Source organism: Oncorhynchus kisutch, linkage group LG22 (assembly GCF_002021735.2).
Source record: "Oncorhynchus kisutch isolate 150728-3 linkage group LG22, Okis_V2, whole genome shotgun sequence".
In the NCBI taxonomy this organism is placed as follows: Eukaryota; Metazoa; Chordata; class Actinopteri; order Salmoniformes; family Salmonidae; genus Oncorhynchus; species Oncorhynchus kisutch.
This window is the reverse complement of record NC_034195.2, coordinates 11,433,455-11,452,006: the sequence shown is the minus strand read 5'-3', so window position 1 is coordinate 11,452,006 and position 18,552 is coordinate 11,433,455. Positions and strand designations below refer to the sequence as shown.

At 39.8% G+C, this 18,552-nt stretch overlaps 1 protein-coding gene across 14 annotated transcripts; it reads left to right on the top strand.

The window, feature by feature from the left end:
• Positions 1-1,935: 1,935 nt before the first annotated feature.
• On the top strand, positions 1,936-17,944 carry LOC109867244 (G protein pathway suppressor 2). Of its 14 annotated transcripts, none has more exons than XM_031801780.1 (13): positions 1,936-2,081; positions 3,694-3,811; positions 4,043-4,152; positions 4,246-4,358; positions 4,647-4,726; positions 4,862-4,941; positions 5,233-5,410; positions 5,706-5,789; positions 5,988-6,064; positions 6,284-6,379; positions 6,654-6,737; positions 10,477-10,547; positions 17,595-17,944. In XM_031801780.1, exons 2-12 carry the CDS (start codon positions 3,718-3,720, stop codon positions 10,504-10,506), a joined length of 1,026 nt encoding a protein of 341 aa, XP_031657640.1. In that variant the 5' UTR covers positions 1,936-2,081; positions 3,694-3,717; the 3' UTR covers positions 10,507-10,547; positions 17,595-17,944. The 14 variants fall into 14 exon arrangements, with proteins under 14 accessions (XP_031657640.1, XP_031657643.1, XP_031657642.1 ...); XM_031801779.1 differs by having other exon boundaries at positions 1,938-2,135; positions 4,865-4,941; XM_020456298.2 differs by having other exon boundaries at positions 1,938-2,135; positions 6,688-6,737.
• Positions 17,945-18,552: the final 608 nt, after the last annotated feature.

Sequence of the window (18,552 nt, the reverse complement as noted above, 5' to 3'; positions counted from 1 at the left end):
GAGCTTTATGGTACTGTGATATTTAATATTCATATGCAATGTTTGATTGTGTTTAGTGCGAATGAAGTTGGTAAGAATGACTGGATGACGGTAATAAAGAAAAATCTGGAAACAAATAGCAGTTTCTGATTGGTACAATTCATGAGTAGAGATGTTGATTTGGGAGACCTCGGTGTTGAAGAGTCTGAGGATGCTTCAACTGTGATGGGAATCATGTTCCAGAATTCCCTAAATGCCCTGTCAGGGTGTAGGAGGTCAAAGTAGCGAGGATCCAGGGCTGTCGAGCAGGTTTCCTATGCGGAGGCAGTGAAAATTGTTGGAGAGAGTAGAGATGATGAATCTCTGGCAGTGGATGACCAGCAGCCTATTGATATCGTTCATCAGATAAAATATCCTGAAATACTAATGGTGAAGAAGGTGGATTTTGTTGCGTTTATTGCACAGGTGATTAATTGTACAGGACAAACTAATAAAAACATTGGAGAAACTGGATTGTGAAAGTGGCCAAAAGGTTATTGGATCTTCAGGACTTCACTTCTGAAACATTGCAGGGAATACTGTCGGGAGATGCCCCCCCCGTCTCAGGCCCCAGAGCCTGTGTAGGGATCTGAGAAGACATTTGAAACTGACAGTGTTTTTTCTTCATTTTGATGGGGATAATATGAGTATGTTTTTTTTCTGCGTTAAAGTTACAGTTTTCACCCCATACAGTAATTGGCGTCATACACCAAGCCAGGAGTGTTTTGGACGTTGAAGGAGCACATTGGAGAAGAAAGACGGAGAGAGCGTTTGTTTGAAATTGAAAAGCGCCTAGGTAGCTTTTGATAAAGAAGAACATCAAGACGAAGCAGCTGCATTTTAAGTGGGATGAACTGTTGAGTGCTACATCCCGAGGTGTTCATGCTGATTGTACGGAGACTGTGACAGCCGTTTAAATGGCGTCCCTTGAGAAAGCAAGAACAAGATGTATGTCAGGAGAAGTGCAGTATTATCATAAGGAGACGTTTACTTGGAATACGGAGGAGGAATGGAGGGGAAAAAGAGAGGCAGAGGAGGTCTAAGAGAGAGAGGGAGGAAGAGGGTGAGCTTGAGTTGGTTAAAAATGGCGGGAAAAAGAGAGCTGGTTTGTTAAAGAAGAATGGTAGAAAGTGTAAGCAGAGTGAGCTGAAGAGGAAGTGAATGAGGGTGAATTATCAGAGGTTCTAGGTGTAGTGGAGACTTGTACCGAGGGTCAGGATAAAGATGAGTCTGACAGTAGGAGTAAAGTTTTAGGAAAAAGTGGACCCTTGCCTTTTGGCTGATCCATTTGTGGTTTCAGGGTGGGTGAAAACAGAGTTGAGCGCTGTGGAATCATTGAGGGTAACCAGAAGTGGACAAGTGACAATTGTTTGTGTTTCTGCTGGTCAGAGGGAGAATGCGCTCCGAAATAAACTAATGGGGGCAAGAATAGGGCGCCATTGAAAGGAGAGATAACTGGGGTAGCAGTAAATGTAAAAGTTAACCAACTGAAGTGGAAGAATCCAGCAGTATTTATGATGCTTGTTGTTTGGTGCGACGCAGACGGGGTGGCAGGGTGAGTTTTGATGTCGAGCCTTTGCCAGACAAAGTGATGTTAGGATATGTAAAGTTATCCTGTACGAGCTTTTGTGGTGATGTCCCATCCTTTCAAGTTGTTGGCATGTGGTAGGACTAAATATATTTAAATAGTAGAGTAATGTGGTGCAATTTTAACTGTATTTATTTATTCTATTTTTTTTTTTTGTGAGTGTAGTGTTAGAGATGATAGGGCATTTGTTTATTTGTATTTTTTATAGCAAAGTATAAAGGTACTCCAGTCTAGTAGGTGGCGGTCATGCAACAATTTGGATGCCAACCGCCGTTAAACCTCAAAGAAGAAGAAGACGGGGTCATGCACCTTTAACGTGTGTTTGCGGACCGCTACAACACCATAGAAGAAGACCTCTTCCGTTTTGTTCAGTTTGGGTTCCTAGTGAATACACCCAACTTGTGTCAACATTGGGCTTTTTAACATTTTACCTGCAAACCAGCCAAACAAAGACATATTTTCTGACAAGGAAAAAGTGCGTTTTGAGGGGATTCCACGCAATTGTATTGCAAGACTGCTAGATATGCGAGTATGTGCAGTTTAGCTAGCTAGCTAAACTGTCGTTGAATTATTGATGCTAAATCGGGATTTGCTTTGCAAATGTGTTTAGCTAGCTAGCTCACTATAGAGTCAGCCTTGGCGTATGTTATTTAAAAGTAGACAGATCACTGACTTTTCAAATCAATATCGCTAGTTACTGCTAAACTGCTAGTGTGAGATTACCTACAGGGTAACATAGCCAGCTTGTAAGTAATACAAGCTAGCTAACGCGTAATATTTCTAACGGGTTGTTAGCCAGTGGCAGCTAACTAGCGATACAATTTAGACTAATGTATTATTGACAAACGTTATAATTGGTAATTATTAGACTTAAATAGGGTAGATCGAGGATGTGATTATGATTTTTTGATAGCGGTACAGGTAGGCCTAAGAGTTTCCCGTTTGTCCGGTACAACTGCAGTCCTTCCGTGGGGAGATGAAATTCATACTTTTAATAAACACGTCCAGTCATCAATACTCAACTCAACTGTGTCGATATAAGAGAACAGAGTTGAGCGTTCCTCAGCTGCTTAAATTCCTGACTTGGAAGACGCAACACGTCTTCTAGGCTTTCATGTCTAGTTTCAGGGAGTTCGTTTGAATTGAGAAAATACTCTTATTATTAAATATGTTGCTCCATTTCGTAGTCCAACAATGTTTACGCAGCCATCTTTTCTATGTCAAATCTGATCGTTGATCGAGACAGGTTAGTGTCATGACATGCAGCACTTTGGGGTGGGACACCCACCTGTCTCAATCGATGACAGAAGATTTTAAATAGACAAGATGGTGGCGTATGCATTGTTGGATTACTTCATGGAGCAAAACAGTTATTTTATTTAATAACCAAGCATTTTCTAAATTCAAACAAACCCCCTGTTACTAGACATGGAAATATAGAAGATGTGTTGTCTTCCAAGTTGGGAATTGAAGTATCGCCACGTAAAGGTTGGTCTCAAATTCTCAGCACTATTATTTATACTACTGTGTACCTGCTCTATGGAAGTGTTCACGTATCACCGCTTTTTCAAAGTGTAGCTACTGACAGTTGAGCTAGTCAGACATATTTTAGCTGGCTCTGGACATGGCTAGCTAACTGAATATATTATTATAATGTAGGTTAAAGTTTAGAGAGTTCGGGACTTTATAGTTATATCAGCATTTTTGTCAAAATTGAGTTATTGACATGCCTCATTCTGTTCAATGTTTGACCTATATAGTACTCTAAATACCCCTAATTAATGTTAAGGTCAAATTAATACAGTATAAAAAATTGCATAAACTGTTGAAACCAAAGATGGATCGGAACGTTAAAGCCAGTTATCTCAATCATGTTTTTGCAGATAGAACCTTGTAGTCCTAAGCTCTCGCTCCATTTCTGCTGTTGTGATCTAATTATTAGGGACTTTATCATAACAGCCTGATTGAGCATTCTATTGTTGTTTGATTAATGAAGGACTGTGGTAGGTAAATGGATGTAAACATACAATATGTCAGTGGTGATTATTGTGCTCACTTTCATCCTGTGTCAATCTGTCTGTTCTTAGCTGGCCCCACCAATTCCTACCATCATGCCTGCTCTACTAGAGAGGCCCAAACTGTCCAATTCCATGGCACGCGCCCTGCACAAACACATCATGCGAGAGCGAGACCGCAAGAGACAAGGTAAGAAAGAACCCTCTCTACCCAATGACACTGGTAGTTTGCAAACTCCAACAAAGTTGCAGGTAACTGGGTTAACTGCCTGAGCAAGGCAGTTAACCCACTGTTCCCCGTATTCAGAGGGGTTGGGTTAAATGCAGAATCCACATTTCAGTTGAATGCATTCAGTTCTACAACTGACTAGGTATCCCCCTTTCCTGTTCTGTAACCCTCTCACCCAACCTTGTGTCACAGAGGAGGAAGAAGTAGACAAAATGATGGAGCAGAAGCAGAAGGAGGAGGAGGAAAGGAAGAGAAAGAAAGAGGTGGAAGAGAGAATGTCTTTAGATGAGACGAAAGAGCAGGTGAGTTATTGAGCTCTTTAGTGCCTCACTCTCTCTTTCGGGGTTCCTCTTACTTAACTACTCTTTATTTTTGTCCCTCTTTCTCTCCCTTAGATCATGAAGATGGGGGAGAAGCTACAGGGGCTACAAGAAGAGAAACACCAGCTCTTCCTCCAGTTGAAGAAAGTGCTCCATGAGGAGGAGAAGAGACGGAGGAAAGAACAGAGGTAAAGGCTCTGGAGGTCTTGAAAAATCACATCCCTAGCCTGGTGGTCCCAGATCTGCAGGGGCTGTTTTGCAAACATCTATGGTTGTTGTTGAAAGCACATACATACAGCACATACAGATCTGGCACCACCAGGCTAACACATTCCCCAGCAACCTACGTATGTTATTGGTGTTTGATATGAAAGTCAGTCCTATTTGCTGATAAACTAGCATTAACATTGTTACTATACTCACACATTGTGACTATGGACAAGATCTTACTTTCTTTCCCCAATGTTTTCTTGTAGTGACATGACAACCCTGACATCTGCTACGTACCAGCCCAGCATGGCTATCCACTCAGGACAACATCTGCTCAGCATGCAAGGTAATTCACACTGATTGATATAATACAAGCGTAATTGTCTATACACACATACTGTTAGTTGTACTATGCACATTACCAGTCTCCCTCTGTGTATCTTTCTCTCCATGTTACCCTCCTCTCTATATCAATGATCAGCAGGTCAAGTGAGCCATGGCCGCTCTGCTGCTCTGCTTGGAGAACGCAGTAAACAGCTCTTCCAGTCCCCTGTCCTTCCTGTGAGTGAGCAGATTTCAAAAATACTAGGGTTTCCAGTATTTGGCCTCAAGCCCCTCAGTGTATGTAGCAGGCACTTGTTCCTGTTGATTATAATTAGGACTTCAGTGGCTTGAGGACTGACGAATGGGGACCCAATATGCCCTGATTTTATAAAGTGTTCTCTACTTAATTTAGGTCTGGCCTGAATGTAATCTACTAATAGTATATGGAATTTAGTAGACCCTTTTATCCAAGGCGACTTATAGTACATTGAATGTGTGTGAAAACGTGTCCTGTATGTTACTTGACAGGGGCGTCACTACCAGAGCCAGCCAGGGATGAGCTCCGTGGGATCCGAGCATGGGCAGTATTCAGCCAGCCAGGCAGCCCATGGCCCCTACGGCCAGCTCACCCAGGCACAGCACTCCTCTCCCTTCGCCACCAGCCAGCATGTCCCTGTCAGCTACGCCAGCAGCTCGCAGCTCAGAGGTAACCACTTTCAGTTTAATTGTTATTTGAGAGACGTGTTGTCTATGTGACATTGAAAGCCTAATATAATGTGTATCTGGTAGCTTGGTCCCAGATCTTTTTGTTCTGTTTTGCCAATTCCTATGGTCATTGTTAAGCCAAACATGTTTGACAAACAGATATGGGAGCAGTCGGGTTTGTGTTGTTTTTCAAGGTGACCATGTTGTGGTCATTATGAGAATGAGAAGTTTATTGTGTATGCTGTTTGTGTGCGTGCTTCACTCATAAACCGCTCCTTAATGCCGTCCCCGTCCAGGTGCCTCGGCGTTCCAGGCCATGCAGTACCTGCCTCACCAGCAGCAGGGCTACGCTGTACACAGCCACTTTACCTCTCAGCCAGGTACCTTACACCTGTGTGTCTGTGTCTAATAATGTCTATAGGTTGTTGTAGGCCTCACACTTGGGATTGTGGCACATTTCATATAAGGTTTATGCGTAATGACACTGGGATGGGTGTGCTGACTTTACTACTCACTTACTACTCTCTTGCTTCACTCAATTTTTCTCTGTTCACCATTTTATATATTTTTGTCCCCAGGATTAATCCCCAGTGCTGGGATCCCTCTACAGAAGCAGCTTGAACATGCTAATCAACAATCTGGTTTCACTGACTCTGTAAGTTCATTGGGCCCCATATCGACTGTCAAAATGGCATGACACAGGATGATATGGTTATATAAAACTGTTATATAACCATTAGTGTTTAAACAATGCATTTAAGAGGTTGATCACAAGCAGTGTACTGTATTTCAGTTTGTGAGCGGGTCATCTGTGGTTATCTTGCACGTAACTGGCCCTTAATCTTTTTCTGCTGTGTTTTTGTGGTGGCTTCAGAGTACTCTACGGCCCATGCACTCTCAGACACTTCATGCCTGTGCTGCAGGCCTGCTGCCTACCCCCTCCCTCGCTGTGCAGATCCCCGCTGCCAAGGTAAAGCCCACCTACCCTGGGTCATGTTCATTAGGGCACGCAGCAAAACGTTTTGCAATGAAAAACCAAAACAAGTGTTTCTTATTGGAAGCATTCAGTTAGTACCTCTCCATTTCACTCCACTTTTTTCAGTTTTGTGCCTAATGAACACAACCCTGCTTTATGCATTGCTCTCTTCCTTCTATGGTATGAAACACCACAGGGTTACGAAGTCAGTCAGCTTTGTTAATTCATAACCTCATCTTTTCCTGCGCCTCCTGTTCTTTGTGAATAGTCTGGCTTACCGTATGCCCATCCCCCCCGTCCAGCCTCTCCGGGAAGCTTTACCCATGGAACACCTCCACAGCAGGCTCACCCAGTGAGTATCCTATCAGACATCACCCACATCTGAGCAGCACAACCCCTTATATACAGCCTTGGTGCTGCCGGATAAATCAAATGGCCAATGATAATGGCCTCGACAAAATACAATGAATACGTCATGAAAATCAACACCAGTCATGTAGTGACATGGTTTAGCGTATTCATCACTATTTTAGACTAAAGCAGGGGTCTTCAACCTTTTCTTGCCCAGGCAAACCGGTGACCCATTGCTTGTCTTGTGAATAATGGCAAGGACATGTAATCAACATGTTAAAATGAATAGATTTGGTCGATAGCGTTTCATTATTTTGACCTCCCCACATTATAATTGGAGAAGTGTGATCTCTAATATAGCCTATTAGTTAGAAAGTTAACTCTAAGCTAGGGCTCGGACGATTATGCAATTTAGTGTAACGATTGTCATGCAAATGACCACAGATGCTAGCTGTGTTCGAATACCCATACTAACATACTGTATACTACATACTTAGTGAGTATATACTACATACTATTAGTTCATTTTAGTATACTGTAAAAGAACAGTATGCTTTCAGTTGAGCGTACTAGCTCTTTGCATGTCTACCGGAAGTTGATGCTGTTGCTAGTTAGCATAACAAATGACTAGTTAGACATTTTACGACTTCGGGTGTGTTCTTAAATTCAATCTGGAGTTCCAGAGTGCGCTCGTAAATTCAGAACGTTCTCCTTTTGTAAATTCAGAGCGGTTTGCTCGGGCTGAGGAGTCGGGTTGATTTGACTGTTCTGACATTACAAAGGCAGTCAAGCACCCAAGCTAACGTTGGCTAGCTACTTCCAGACACAAATGAGACCATTCTGACAATTTCACTTGCCCTAGCAGAGCTGGTTAGGCAGTTTTCATGTTATCCAGAGCGTTTGTGGCTGTGACTGTGCTGCTGTCAACAATTTAATTACGCTTTTTTGTCAACGTTTACTGACACCGGCCATATTCAAGGGGTTTTGAGCGTTTGTAAATTCATTATTCTGCACTGTCTAGTACACTCAGATGGGAGTGCTCTGAAATTAGAGTAGATGGCCAGAGCGAATTTACGAAAGCACCCGGATGTCAATTGTAAACGCGCAACGACACGCGCAACCACTATACCATTTAGTAAGCTAAGAATGACAGGAATAATGAAGTCAGTAAACGTGGAAATCTGGAAACGATGTGAAGCCATGCCCATTTCCTAAAGAATTGCATTATAGGCCTGAAAGTATGGAAATAGTGTCTTCTGCGTGTGTACTTCATATTTTGGCAAATGTAGTACGACATCCTAGAACTTTTGGCCTACTAACTATATCTATACTATGACCAATAAGCATACCTTATACTCAAGTCACGTCATGATTAGTATGGTTAGTGCGGTTAGTATGAGTATTCGAACACAGCTATTGTCATTTTTGTAAAACAAAATGTTTAAATTGTATTGCATCTTTGAAAGACATACCTAATGAATACAACTTGTCGTGGAAATACTAATCAATAATGAGAAGAGACGATCACAATCACCAATCAGGATATTACTTTATTCAAAACTTCTTAACATCGATTCGTTATTGAAATAATGAAGCTGGTCAACGAACCAACCTAGATGATTCGTTGAGAGCCCAACGAGCGGATTTGAGCCACAGCATTTTATAGCAAAGTCAATCCTTCTAAATGTTCATGACAAACAGCAGATGCATGGAATGGGTCACAAGGTTAGGATTTGTATGAAAGATACTAATAATTCACAGCAGACAGTATCTGCTGTAAAGACCGTTTTCAGTGTGTGGAAACCAGGGTCTGGCTCCCAAAAGAAGGTTCCCCTCATTATCCATACCCGAGCCATCCTCACCCTGGTACCTCCTGGCACACAAACACCAACTCATGCTATGGGCTTTATCACCAAAGGCATGGTAAATCCACTGTCAGCATTAATCCCCCAGAGGCCCAATTCAGAAGACCATGCACAGATGAGTGTTCTAAAATCCCTATTCTACTCCATAAAACAACCATTTGATGCAATAACAGTATTATAACATAATCTTGTAATTTTTCTCAACCTAAAAGTAAATTACAAGGTTTTAAAACATTAATTCACATGTAGAAAACAAATAGGTCATCAAACAACTTAACTGGTTAGAAAAACACCTCCTTGCACTAGTATACTGCTCCTGACCAAGGCAGTTAACCCACTGTTCCTAGGCCGTCATTGAAAATAAGAATTTGTTCTTTACTAACTGCCTAGTTAAATAAAGGTCAAATAAAATAAATACAAAAAATACTACTATTGTAAATTGATTCGTTGAGCCTTTTAACCTTGACATAAAATTATCCTTCATTGGGAATGATATAAACCATTAATGTTGTTAAGAAATGATCAGCAATCTAAATCACAGTAAATTTTTCATGAGTACGAAACAAAACATGTTGATACTGAGCATACTTACCTTGGTCAGCATAGTGGAAATAACTATTTCCATCCCAGAAACTAAAATAAGCATATTTTGTTAGACAAATCCAGGTAGTGAATCCTGGTTTAAGTAAAATGTATTGCGTTGGTGCCTATAATGAACATGACCCAGGACAAGCAACATGATTCCACTATTTATAAGGCAATACCTATAGATCAAATAGATTAGGGACACTTTCAGTCTCAGGATCTGGGCATGCTAGTACACAACAACAACAATCAAAAACAATCAATCCATAATACATACATTTCTTCACTCATAGTTATTAACATACTAAACTCAGTCAGTTTTAAAAAATCATTCAGTTTCCAAATCGTAATCAAAACCCAATTATCCGACCCATTTTTAGAATGAGATTGCTCATTGATTGACATTTTTCCTATCACTCAAACTTAAAACCCTCAATTTAACACACATCAACATTGGCAGAATGTACATATATTAACATGCAGTACAATTACCCTGTAATTCTAGTATTAAGTTATCATGATTATTATTACAGATCAGTATCTTAATGCATTGTTAATCTAAATGACTATACATTTAGCAGTGTGTTGAACTCAATCAACCTGATTCCCCAAAATAACCATTTTAAGACAAGTCAATCAATTATGGGCACTGTTGACTCCCCCCCCCCCCCCCCCCCCCCCCCCCCCTTCCGGCATCTCTTCACATTCTTCAGATAGCTTTACAGTTCAAAGTGGATGGCCCATGATAATGTCCCAATTTCAATATCTCACCTGGGCCGCCGCCACCACCTTCACCACCCATTATGTCTTGTCCATTTGTCAACCAGTATACCAGCAACATAAGATTAGCTTCGGAACAGATCTCTCCCCATACTCACTTCATGTGGACTCCTGTCACACTCCTGAGAGAAGGCATGAGAGAGAGAAAAAACAGTTGATAGCGTCGATTGAATGCTGTCCACCGTTTGCTGGCTCGGACTCAGGTCTCTCGGTAGAAATGGTGTAGACAGGGCCGTATTGAACGCCTTTGTCGCTCTTCTTCAGCCAGTTAGAGGGGGTTCACACCGTTCTCTGCCAAATTATCCCTGCCATGCATCAAGAGAGGACAGATCAGAACAACAGTTTAGTTCAGTTAATTTCTGATTCAGGAAATCCAGACAAGCATTGATTATATGACAAACTATTACTTTCACCAATTATTCTTAAGAAAAATTTCTAGAAACTTGTCAGAGAATAACACATTCTGTTGAAACCATTTTTTCAAATTGGCTTATGCTCCCCTCATCGCAGAGCCACAGGATCGGGAAGTTAGACCTCTAACCCATCGGGAGAAATCCCAACAATCCAGCAGACCCAATCTGGTGAGATTTGTATCAAAACAGAACAAACAACACGACAATACACTCCTTCATATACAGTTGAAGTCGGACGTTTACATACACCATAGTCAAATGCATTTAAACTCAGATTTTAACAATTCCTGACATTTAATCCTAGTAACAATTCCCTGTTTTAGGTCAGTTAGGATCACCACTTTATTTTAAGAATATGAAATGTCAGAATAATAGTAGAGTGAATGATTTATTTCAGCTTATTTCTTTCATCACATTCCCATTGGGTCAGAAGTTTACATACATTCACTCAATTAGTATTTGGTAGCATTGCCTTTACATGTGTTACTTATTTTGACAACAACCAGTGAAATTGCAGTGTGCCAAATTCAAACAACAGAAATCTCATAATTAAAATTCCTCTAACATGCAAGTATTATACACCATTTTAAAAATAAACTTCTTGTTATTCCAACCACTGTGCCCGATTTCAGAAAGGCTTTACGGCGAAAGCATACCATGCGATTATGTTAGGTCAGCGCCTAGTCACAAAAAACTAAATTTTCCAGCCAAAGAGAGGAGTCACAGAAAGCAGAAATAGTGAAAATGAATCACTAACCTTTGATCTTCATCAGATGGCACTCATAGGACTTCATGTTACACAATACATGTATGTTTTGTTCGGTAAAGTTCATATTTATATCCAAAAATCTCAGTTTACATTGGCGTGTTATGTTCAGTAATGTTTTGCCTCCAAAACATCTAGTGAATTTGCAGAGAGCCACGTTAATTTACAGAAATACTCATCATAAACTTTGATGAAAGATACAAGTGTTATACATAGGAATAGAGAAACTTCTCAACTTGTTATGGCTGCAATCCCCCTATCGGGATAAGTGTCATCAACAACCGCTAAATAGCATAGCGCTACATTCAATAAATATTACTACAAATATACTACAGCTTAGCCTTTTGTTAATCCACCTGTCGAGTCAGATTTTGAAATTATGCTTTACAGCGAAAGCAATCCAAGCGTTTGTGTAAGTTTATCGATCGCACAACAAAACATTAAGTACGCTTAGCATCACTAAGCTTGGTCACGAAAATCAGAAAAGCAATCAAGTTTACCTTTGATGATCTTCGGATGTTTTCACTCACGAGACTCCCATTTACACAACAAATGTTCCTTTTGTTCCATAAAGATTATTTTATATCCAAAATACCTCCGTTTGTTTGTCGCGTTATGTTCAGAAATCTACAGGAAAGAGCGGTCACGACAACGCAGACGAAAATTCAAAATAGTTTCCCTAAAATCCACAGAATCATGTAAAACGTTTTTTTATAATCAATCCTCAGGTTGTTTTTAAAATATATAATCGATAATATATCAACCGCAAATGTCTTTCACAGTAGGAGAGGGAAAAGCAATACCAAACTCTGTTGCGCGAGCAAAACTCATGTGACCAATTGACACGATGTTATCGTTCTGGCTCATTTTTCAAAATAAAAGCCTGAAACTATGTATGAAGACTGTTGACACCTTGAGGAAGCAATAGGAAAAGGAATCTGGTCCATATCCCTTTAAATCCAGCAAAGGGAGGCTATGGAACATGGAGTTTTCAAAATAGAAGCCACTTTCTGTTTTGATTTTCCTCAGGGTTTCGCCTGCAATATCAGTTCTATTATACTCACCGACAATATTTTGACAGTATTTTGACAGTTTTGGAAACTTTAGTGTTTTCTATCCAATACTAATGATAATATGCATATATTAGCAACTGAGACTGAGGAGCTGGCCGTTTACAATGGGCACCTTTTCATCCAAGCTGCTCAATACTGCCCCTGCAGCCATATGAAGTTAATGCAACCACTGTCAGATTTCAAAAAAGATTTACGGCGAAAGCACACCATGCGATAATCTGAGTACAGCGCTCAGCCACCAAAACAAGCCATACAGATACCCGCCAAGTTGTGGTGTCAACAAAAGTCAGAAATAGCGTTATAAATATTCACTTACCTTTGATGATCTTCATTGGAATGCACTCCCAGCAATCCCAGTTCCACAATAAATTATGGACTTTATGTCCTAATACCTCCTTTTTGTTCGCGCGTTTAGTTCACTAATCCAAATGCACAAAGCGCAGGCACTAAGTCCAGCCGAAAAGTCAAAAAAGTTCCATTGAAGTTCGTAGAAACATCTCAAACAATGTATTTAATCGATCTTTAGGATGTTTTTATCATGAATCTTCAATAATATTCCAACCGGACAATTCCGTTGTCATTAGAAAGGAAAGGGAACGGAGCTTGCGCTCACGGCCGTGTGCAAGACTAAACTAAAGGCTTTCAGCCTGACCAATTGTTGAAACAGCTCTTATTCACTCCCCTTTCACAATAGAAGCCAGAAACAACTTTCTAAAGACTGTTGACATCTACTGGAAGCCTTAGGAATTGCAATCTGACCCCATTTAAACTGGATATTGGATAGGAAATCACTTGAAAAACTACAAACCTCTGATTTCCCACTTCCTGGTTGGATTTTTTCGGGGTTTTGCCTGCCATATGAGTTCTGTTATACTCACAGACATTATTTTAACAGTTTTGGAAACTTTATTGTTGTCTATCCAAATCTACTAATTATATGCATATTCTAGCTTCTGGGCAGTTTACGTTGGGGGCACTTTTCATTCGGACGTGAAAATACTGCCCCCTTGCATAAGAGGTTAACTTGGGTCAAGCATTTTGGGTAGCCTTCCACAAGCTTCCCACAATAAGTTGGGTGAATTTTGGCCCATTCCTCCTGACAGAGCTGGTGTAACTGAGTCAGGTTTGTTAGCCTAATGCTATTGAAATGATTAAGTAAATCCTGCAAATAATCCAATTAAAGTAGTCTTAACTTCTTACGGATCATTGGGACGCTAGCGTCTCACCTCGACAACATCCGGTGAAATTGCAGAGCGCGAAAATCAAATGACTCCGTAATCCACCGGTTTCCCTCGTTCAAAATGCATACAAATGAATCCCGTAAGTTACCAATTAACGTCTTCCAAACATCAATCCTAATCAATCCTCAGGTACCCTAATATGTAAATGAACTATGCAATTTAAGATGGAGAATACCGGAGACCATTACCGGAGATAAATAGCGAAGTACGCTCACTCACCGGAACGCGCTACAAACACTACAGCCAAAATGGGAGCCACTTTCTAAAACTACAAATTCTAGCTCATTTTTCAAAAAACAAGCCTGAAACTCTTTCTAAAGACTGTTGACATTTAGTGGAAGCCCTAGGAACTGCAATCTGGGAGGTCTTCCTTTTATATTCCCATTGACAGCCATAGTAATCAGGGGTGAGCTGAAAAAAACAAATTTCTAGATGGATTGTCCTCGGGTTTTCGCCTGCCATATCAGTTCTGTTATACTCACAGACATTATTTTAACAGTTTTGGAAACTTTAGTGTTTCCTATCCAATACTACCAATTATATGCATATCCTAGCTTCTAGGCCTAAGTAACAGGCAGTTTACTTTAGGCACCTCATTCCACTTCCGAATACTGCCCCCTAGCCCGAAGAAGTTAACATCTTGGCACATAATAAAGACACAATTACCAGAAATGGCATGAAAGGTCCTCCAAGTGTTTCTCCGTAGAGATTTTCACATGCGCAAAAGGGATTTATTCACCATCATAGCACTCAAACAAATGAAATCGGCATCCACTGATGTAAAGCCAGATCTTGCGCCTTGTAATAAAAGTGGATTACATTTTCTCATGCGACATATTTAAATTACTTCATTACATTACATTCGCTCTGTAATGATAATTAGTTTGACGGAAAACCCTAAGTTAGGCTTTGTGCTACGTTGTAAGTTATGTTGATTTTCCACATTAATTCGCTCTAACTCTGTGTGAAAAGGGTTTATACGATAATTAACTCCTCTTAGACTACAAAAAAAATAAACACATTTTCAGGCAATATGTGCAGTTTTATTTTAAATGTAGTACCTGGACTGAGACAATCCCATAAGCGTTTCATAGCAACATCGTTAGGGTAAGTTAACCAAAAGTGGACACACTCCAATCCAGTTTCTGAGACAATTGCCCTGACTTTGTAGACAGTTTAATAATGCTTAAACCTCATCTTCATCAAATGATCCATAAAAGGGACCAACTCAGAAACCCTATCTATTATTTTCCCAACCCTGACGTACGTCTACGTCTGGGTGCGCAAGTTAGTATATTATTATCGTTTAGTTCCATCATTACTTCATCAAATCTCTAGTAATCCATTATGCACGCATAGCATTCGTCACAGAATCAATATAGAACCTTAGAAATTCTTAGGTACTCGCATCAACCAATCCATTGGCTCAGCAAACATTCTCCCAGTGGAAAAAAAACCCTGAAGTTTCCCGGACACTGCCCTGCCCGGTCATGGAATCCTAGATGGTTCTCTAGCTTCCCAGAAATCAAGGAAAAGTCTAGCCTCCCAGAAACTATAGACTTGCTGCTACTATCTAAAATAACATCCCTCTATGATGGCAGTGATGGACGGAACCCCAAGATAACGTTATATCAAGACTTATTATCCAAATTTCAATCATCTTATTTAGCAAATTTCTATATCTTATTATCCAAATGTAAGATTAACACTTATTTCTACCCTATCACATTCACAGAACACAAATAAATGACAGAGGTGAATGTGACGGACAAGGAAAACCAGTTAGCGCTGTTTTTTTAGATTTCAATCCCTATGTGAACAGGGAAACCCATACCATTATCAAAATATAGCCTAATTAGTGTTTCCAAAACAAAACACTCACAATAGCCTCTAACAATAGTAACCCTAGGGCCTACCTGTTTACCTCATTTATCAAAACATTTAATCAAAACATTACATGTTATAATTTGAACTTCACCAAGCCAGATGCCCTCGCAACGCATCACCTGCACTCTAGTTCCTTGTTCAATACATTAACCTCACCAGTCCTACTGTGATCAACCCAGTAACATGGATCAGGACTTTTGGTTGCCTGCAAACGGCATATCCATACCCGAGCCACCTCCACCCTGGTACCGCCCGGCACACAAACACCAACTCTTGCTATGGAATGCGGTTTTTAGGCTTTATCACCAAAGGCATGGTAAATCCACTGTCCGCATTAAGCCCCCAGAGGCCCAACTTGGAAGACCACGCACAGAGGAGTGTTCTAAAATCCCTATTCTACTTCATAAAACAACCATTGGATGCAATAACAGTATTATTACATAATCTTGTAATTTCGCCCACAACAAACTACGACATACCTAATGAATAGAACACAGCATTCACACCCCTGTCTTAAAAACAGATGGTTTTGACCGCTTAGATCTTCTGGAAATGAAGCTTCCACTCCAAACTGCCATTCTGCTCATTTAAGTATTGCTAACTTTACCCACTTCATGTCAAAACTGATATTGCGTAAACTATAGCTACTTGAATATAAAGTTTAATCCCCCCTTTTCAAATAAGCGATTATGGTGACTATTATACGATAATTGTGCCAGCCCTACTCCAAACATGTTTGCTAATAGCAGCTGGTTAAACAAAGGTTAACCTCTTGGAACTACCCATCCTGGATCCAGGAGAATTGTCATCAACTACACTAATTAGCATAGCGCAACGGTCAAAAAATATTACTAGAAAATATTCATATTCGTGAAATATAGAGAAAACACAGCTTAGCCTTTTGTTAATCACCCTGTCATTTTAGATTTTGAAATGATGCTTTACAGCCAAAGCAAGACAAGCATTTGTGTAAGTTTATCGATAGCCTAGCATAGCATTATGTCCAGCTAGCAGCAGGAAGCTTGGTCACAAAAATCAGAAAAGCAACCAAATTAAACCGTTTACCGTTTGATCTTCGGATGTTTTCACTGACGAGACTCCCAGTTTTTATACCCAAAATACCTCCTTTTGTTGGTCACGTTATGTTGAGAAATCCACCGGAAATAGCGGTCACGACGACGCCGGAAAAAAATTCAAAATTATGTCCATAATATCGACAGAAACATGGCAAATGTTTTTTTATAATCAATCCTCAAGGTGTTTTTCAAATATCTATTCGATAATATATCAACCGGGACAATTGGCTTTTCAGTAGGAGCGAGAGGAAAAATGACTGTCTTTTACGCAAGAATCACTCTGAGAGCCCTCAGCTGGCCACTGATGCAATGTAGTCATTTACGCTCATTCTTCAAAATAAAGGCCTGAAACGACGTCTAAATGCTGTAGACACCTTAGGGAATACGTAGAAAAAGGAGTCTGTTTGATATCCCTTTCAATGGCCAATAGGGGTGCATAGGAACACAACGGTTTCAAAATAAGAGGCACTTCCTGATTGGATTTTCCTCTGGGTTTTGCCTGCAATATCAGTTCTGTTATACTCACAATGTTTTGACAGTTTTGGAAACTTTAGAGTGTTTTCTATCCTAAGCTGTCAATTATATCCATATTCTAGCATCTGGTCCTGAGAAATAGGCGGTTAACTTTGGGAATGTTATTTTTCCAAAAATAAAAATAGTGCCCCCTAGTTTCAAGAGGTTAACAATGGTTTTGCAAAACTGAATGTCCAAGTCAATAAAACTTGCCAGTAGCCAGTGTCACTTGCCACGACTGGTACTCGTGGGTGCTTTTTCAAAGCCTATGTCAGATACTCCAGGGAGTGTAATTAGCTCCAATTACTGTAATTAGTTCAATATTAGGAGTTGGTAAATAAATATGAAGATATTCCCCTTTTCTACTGTATGGTATGTAAATCAAAATTGGTTTAGTCAACTGTTGCTAGCGATATTCATTAAAATATTGAAGTAAACAAAATTTTTCCACTTATTTTATATATTTTCGTGTACCCCCTGCAGTAATTGAATAACCCTGGGCTAGATGCACCCTAGTTTTGATTTGACTGACTCAAGTATATTCTCATATTATATATTCTCATGTTTAGTTGGAAGTGATACTTAGAAAACTAGATTCTACTTATATAGTATGATGTTTCCAAATGATCTGTTCATGCTCTTTTGTTTCAATTTTACAGACAACGTTTCAGAGCTCTCCTCAACCTACCCCTCGGCATGCCTACCTCTCCCACAGCCAATCGGGACAGAGGTTCTACCACAACAAGTAAACTAGCCACACCCACCACCAGCAATTACTGAAGGGCATCATTCTCCACACAGTTTGTCTTCAACTGCTGACATAGTACATCAATGTAGTTTCTTCTGCCAAAAGACTGTACTGTCAGTATATATAAGCATGTTTTTTCCCCCTGTATCAGTATTTCAGTAGAATCAATCATGACAACACATGAGAGAATTTGTATATTCAGAACAATGGTGCTGTTTACATTGTTGATGTATTACCAAATTAAACCAATCTTTAAAGCTCTGTGCTCCTCACTTTTTTACTGATAATAAAAGCCTCATAAAATACTCTTATTTAATATTAATCTTATTTAACTCATTTTAAATGATTCAATGTAAACCCTTCTCAAGGTCCATGGAGAAAATGATCATTTGCAAGGAAGAACATTCCTCTTCCATTCACATGAACATATTTGTGGAAGCCATATTTTCTTAAACTTTTTAAATTAAAAAAAGTTTACAACTGAATTTTATTAAATTGTACTTGAAAACTAAACATGGAATGGCTTATTTTTTAAATATTTTTTTAAATGCGGAAGCGTATGATGTGTTACAAGGGAACATGTGACAAGATACCTGTGGGAGGGAAGTGAATGCGAACTAAATGCTAACGAGCGCATTGCAAGAATGTTGTTCAGTTTCTGACCTAAACTATACAAGTAAATCAAAAATGCTAGTCCGTTTGTGCCACGCTACTAAATTAGAAAATCAAATGCACATTTTAGACAGTTAACTTAATTGTTATAAAATATCTAGCTGGCAAACATTTAGTTGTGAATTCCATACTGTAATTAGATCACCTGACGCATACTGCACAATAGTGAGTGACTCAAGAATCCGGTCTCTCGTGGT

What these genes read in the sequence shown, in the direction of transcription:
- LOC109867244 (XM_020456291.2), top strand. An exon ending in ACATCTGCTCAGCATGCAAG is followed by an intron (nt 4,727 to 4,861) that starts GTAATTCACACT and finishes ATCAATGATCAG; the next exon opens with CAGGTCAAGTGAGCCATGGC. An exon ending in TGCAGATCCCCGCTGCCAAG is followed by an intron (nt 6,380 to 6,653) that starts GTAAAGCCCACC and finishes CTTTGTGAATAG; the next exon opens with TCTGGCTTACCGTATGCCCA.